This window comes from Galleria mellonella, unplaced genomic scaffold, assembly GCF_026898425.1.
Source record: "Galleria mellonella isolate WM207_F2 unplaced genomic scaffold, CSIRO_AGI_GalMel_v1 utg778, whole genome shotgun sequence".
Classification (NCBI taxonomy): Eukaryota; Metazoa; Arthropoda; class Insecta; order Lepidoptera; family Pyralidae; genus Galleria; species Galleria mellonella.
The window spans coordinates 2777501-2782500 of NW_026442150.1; the positions used below are offsets into that span (position 1 = coordinate 2777501).

The 5000-nt window shown below is 45.5% G+C and overlaps 2 protein-coding genes across 2 annotated transcripts; both read right to left on the minus strand.

The window, feature by feature from the left end:
* Positions 1–540: 540 nt before the first annotated feature.
* LOC128202141 (histone H2A) lies at positions 541–1258 on the minus strand. Its single transcript, XM_052901325.1, has one exon. It carries the CDS (start codon positions 1139–1141, stop codon positions 767–769), a length of 375 nt encoding a protein of 124 aa, XP_052757285.1. The 5' UTR covers positions 1142–1258; the 3' UTR covers positions 541–766.
* Positions 1259–1928: 670 nt separating this feature from the next.
* On the minus strand, positions 1929–3276 carry LOC128202136 (late histone H1-like). Its single transcript, XM_052901319.1, has one exon. The coding sequence runs from the start codon at positions 3124–3126 to the stop codon at positions 2326–2328; it is 801 nt and encodes a 266-aa protein (XP_052757279.1). The 5' UTR covers positions 3127–3276; the 3' UTR covers positions 1929–2325.
* Between the last annotated feature and the right edge of the window lie 1724 nt (positions 3277–5000).

Consider the following 5000-nt stretch of genomic DNA (forward strand, 5'->3'; position numbering starts at 1 on the left):
GGACAAGTGTTAATTGATATCATATGAGCTATACAATCAATTAATTAATATAAATCACACTTTTTAAATATATAATTTTATTATTATTATTATTATTATTATTTTTTTTTTTTTTTTTTTTTTTTTTTTTTTTTTTTAATAATATTCAAAATTCAAAATTCAAAAATCATTTATTCATGTAGGACATTTTAGCCGCTTATGAACGTAAAATTTTTACATTATAATTTTATATTTACCCTACCGTCCAGTTCGGTATATAGATCCAATTGAGAAGAACTGGCAAGAAACTCAATTGAATTACTTTTTTTTTTTTTTTTTTTTTTTAAGCCAGTTTATTTACAATAGTTAATGAATTTACAAAATAAGTATTACAAATTAATATATCACTATGTCTGTTCTCGATCTCTGTGTGTACATAAAAACTATTATGTTTATTTATTTATTATTTTTCTTCGTTACATATATACACGCGGATTAATTGTACCGCGGAATCGACCTTCTTCTCCTCAAGAGACGCGCACTGCGTATTTCAGATCAGTATTGCGGCCCTAAAAAGGGCCTTTTTATTATTATTATTATTTTTTTTTTTCTCATTCACGTCACATCACATCACACCACACCACACCACACACATAAGACACACCGCGACGACGACGTAAGGACTCGACCGGCGAGCGCGCGCCGCGCAGGTGTGCTAGTCGGAGTGCGAGTGTGAATGTGAATGTGAATGTGAATGAATGCGAGCGCAAACGAGAAGCGAGACCTCTTAAGCTTTCTTCTCGGTCTTCTTGGGCAAGAGCACCGCCTGTATGTTAGGGAGGACGCCACCCTGAGCGATGGTGACACCGGAGAGCAGCTTGTTCAACTCCTCGTCGTTCCTTATGGCGAGCTGCAGGTGTCTCGGTATGATCCTGGTCTTCTTGTTGTCCCTAGCGGCGTTGCCGGCCAACTCTAGCACCTCGGCGGCGAGGTACTCCATGACGGCCGCCAGGTAGACCGGAGCGCCGGCACCGACGCGCTCCGCGTAGTTGCCCTTGCGCAGCAGCCTATGGATACGGCCCACCGGGAACTGAAGACCGGCGCGATTGGATCGCGACTTCGCCTTCCCCTTGACTTTGCCGCCTTTGCCGCGTCCGGACATATTGTGTGTCGTGTGTCTTGTAAATAAATATATAACACAGAGGAATAGGACAAACGTTTCGCGACCAGCGGGAAACGTTCGAGCGATACGACAAAATGTAAGTAATGAACGAATCCAATATTCGTAATATATATATACGTGTCGACGGGGCCGCAGCGAGCTACGTGAGCACATCGGGGGGGGTTACGGAGAGAGAGAGAGCGAAACGTAGAGCGAGCGAGCGAGACAGACAGACAGTGTACTACTTGCTTGCTCGGTTACATTTTACGGATTATGTTGTCGTTGTTGTTGTGTGTTATACTACTTTGTACTTGTACAATGTTGTATGTATATATATATTTATTTATTTATCGGGGGAGTCGGGAGTCGGGCAGTCGGGCAGTCGGGCGTTCAGCAGAGACGGTGCTCGGTGATAATGATGGCGATGGCGATGGCGGGGTGACGGTGACGACTGTTGCTTGCTTTTGGATGGAGAAACGCATATATGGACAATAGAATGCATGCATGCATGCTCGCACGCGCATATATTTAAGAATATAGTTTTAAATTAAGATTTTATTGGAAGATTGTGTATGTACCTTGTGCCTACTACTTGTATATTATTATATATAATATATAATCGTCGTCGTCGTCGTCGTCGTCGTCGTGTTCGACGGTCGGTTGCCGTCTGTTCACCTGCTGTTTGATGAAGAAGATGAATCTACTACGACGTCGTGTCTCACTCGTGTCCCGCCTGCCAAGAAACCGTTTCGAATTCAGAAAAATATTGTTAGCCCTGAGCGAAAAGGGCTTTTTGTTTTGTTGTTTTTGTTTGCAGATACCACTACGACACACGCGCACGATCGGGGGCCGTAGTCAGCGTCGCCGTCGCCGTCGTCGTCGTCGTCGTCGTCGTCCATGGACGCAGAGCGGCGGGACGCGGCGGGGCGGCGGGGAGGCGCATCGCATCACACGCACCCGGGCGGCGACTGCGGCTGCTGCACCACCACACACTTTATCACACACCAAATGCGAACCTAATCCGTTCTCTATCGACAGCGACGACGGCGGGGTCGACGTCGTTGTGTCGTGGTGGTGTGGATGGAGGTGACAGCAGCTCTCAGCGTGGCCGACTCCGTCCGTCCGTCCGTCCGTCCGTCGGTCGACGTCTACTTCGCGACGAGAGAGACCGCACCGCCGAATTATTACTTCTTGGCTGATGCGGTCTTCTTAGCGGAGGTCTTCGATTTGGAAGCGGCGGCGGCGGTCTTCTTCGGTTTGGGCGCCTTCGGTTTCTTGGTCGGCGGCTTGGCGGTCTTCTTGGCCTTCGGTGCGGCGGCTGCGGCGGCGCCGCCTTTCGCCTTGGCCGGCGTGGAGGCCTTTCTCGCGGCGGCAGCGGCGGCGGCGGCGGCGGGTTTCCTTTTGGCGGCGGCCGCCTTCTTGTCTTTGGTGGCCGCCTTCGACTTGGACGGCGATGCGGCGGACGAGGCGGCCTTCTTCGCCTTACCGGCGCCGGCCGTCTCCTTCTTTCTGGACTTGGCGGTCGCCGAAGCGGCGGCGGAGGAGGCCGAAGAGGATCCCTTACCGCCGCCCGAGGCGGAGGCACCCGCGGAGCCGGTCCTGCTCGACGCCGTCGACCTCTTCTTCTTGCCCCCGGCGGAGGATTTCGACTTGTCGAGCTTGAAGGAACCGGACGCGCCCTGACCCTTGGTCTGAATCAGAGCTCCCGATTCGACGGCGCTCTTGAGATACTTTCTGATGAACGGTGCCAATTTTTCAGCGTCAACCTTGTACTGCGCGGCTATATATTTCTTGATCGCCTGCAGGGAGGATCCGCTGCGCTCCTTCAGCTCCTTAATGGCGTTGTTCACCATCTCGGAGGTCTTCGGGTGCGTCGGTTTGGCTTTCGCCTTCTTGACGCCGCCGGCCGCTGAAGCGGACGCCTTCGGTTTCTTCGCCGGCGTCGCCGGTGCGGGGGTTTCGGACGCTACAGCTGTGTCGGCCATCGTGTGTGTGTGTTTGTTTTACGCACGTGTAAATATCGATATAAAGATGAGAGATTATTCAATCAATTTTACACTTATTTTTGCTATGCTGCGTTTCAGTACATGGCGACCGATGAAACCTTCGGCAATACCGTATCGAGAACCCGTGTGCCGCTAGACGTTTTCTCGTATGAACACTTCCAAGTTTTCACTAGCCCGCGTCCGATTAATTGCGTCTAAAACGTCATATTCACAATATTCAGGTCTGGACGACCCGCCGGAGTGACCTGTCCGAGTTGATCTCCGCATCCGACGCACCGCCGAGGCGGTGAGGTTCGCGTGCGTCGCGCGAGAGCGGTATATTTTTGTCGTTGTGTATCGCGAGTACCTCGGGTCCACTTTAAAAGTTATTTTTCTTAATTGTACACGAGTTTTTGGCGTGTACGAGTCGACGTTACAAGTGTGAAGATACCGTTCTTCGAATCTGTAGCAATTATTCAAACGTCGCATCGCTAACGCGTCTATTTTGACCGTCTCAAGTGGAGGGTCGTAAAACTCGCGCGGTCGGCGGCAGACGTACGGTCGATCGTCCAACCGCACGCTTAAGAACATACATACGGCGTCTGTCCATTTGTTAGAATGCAACCTGCATTTGTGGTGGTTATAAATAATCTTTTTTTTTTTTTTTATTTATTTATTTTTTTTTTTTTTAAAGTATACGATTGTCCAGTAATTAATTAATTTATATATATTGCACGAGCGAACGAGTAAGCAAGCAAGCAAGCAAGCAAGCAAGCAAACAAACAAACAAACAAACAAACAAGATAGCTAGCAAGCCAACCAACTAGCGAACAAGCAAGAAAGAAACAAAAAAAAAAAAATAAATATTAAAGCAAAACGAGTAGGGGAGGGGGAGGGAGCGGTCTTCGGTTCAAAGTTCGCACGCCGATCGTCAATAATAATTGTCTCGATCAACATCACAACAAAACAATAACAACACAATTCTTAGTTAAATTATATCTCAAGTATTATATAATATAATAATAACAATAATCTTTAGCTACGTCGCTATATGATCGGCGTCGGCGTCTCTCTCACTTAAGTGTCTACGGGAACTAACTCTCACTACTTGTGAATAAATACGCGTCACCAATAACGTGCGTTTATATATTTATTAATAATTAATTATTTATTTATATATTTATTTATTTAAAAGAAAAAAAACAGGCCTGTTAGCCCGCCTATCGAGTACGAGTAGTCTACCTGTCTGTGGGTACATTGCTAGCAATGACTAATGCGGAGTACGGTATACAACAACAACAACAATACCCTTCTCCAAATAAATAAATTAACAAACAAACACCCGAATAATTAAAAAAAAAAGAAAGGAGAAAATTATTATATATATATATATATATATATATATATATATATATATATATATATATATATTTTTTTTTTTTTTTTTTTTTTTTTCATTCATTCATCCATTAATTCGTTCGAACCCTCAGTTAGCTAGCCAAGCATGGTTAAGCAGAGTGTAAGTATGTATGTAAGTAAAGTATTCACCGTAAGAGCAAAGCAAAGCTTACTTAGGTGGTAGTGGTGGGTGTAGCTAGTTTAGTAAAACGTGCAAAACGATAATATCACGGTAGGGGTGAGCGAGTATTATACGCGCGTATAGTATATATTATTATGATTGTGATTTTTTTTTTTTTTTTTTTTTTTTTTATTTTATTAACCTATGGTCGTAAAAAAAAACTTATATCCATTCCACCGGAAACTAATCGGTAATTTAGACAATTTTGCGGCCCTAAAAAGGGCCTTTTATTATTATAAATGATGACGACGGACGGTGATGATGATGATGATCAATATCGTCAACCACCTCCATC

Excerpts from the sequence above, each read along its gene's own strand:
- LOC128202141 (XM_052901325.1), bottom strand. The coding sequence starts at position 1,141 with ATGTCCGGACGCGGCAAAGGCGGCAAAGTCAAGGGGAAGGCGAAGTCG.
- LOC128202136 (XM_052901319.1), bottom strand. The coding sequence starts at position 3,126 with ATGGCCGACACAGCTGTAGCGTCCGAAACCCCCGCACCGGCGACGCCG.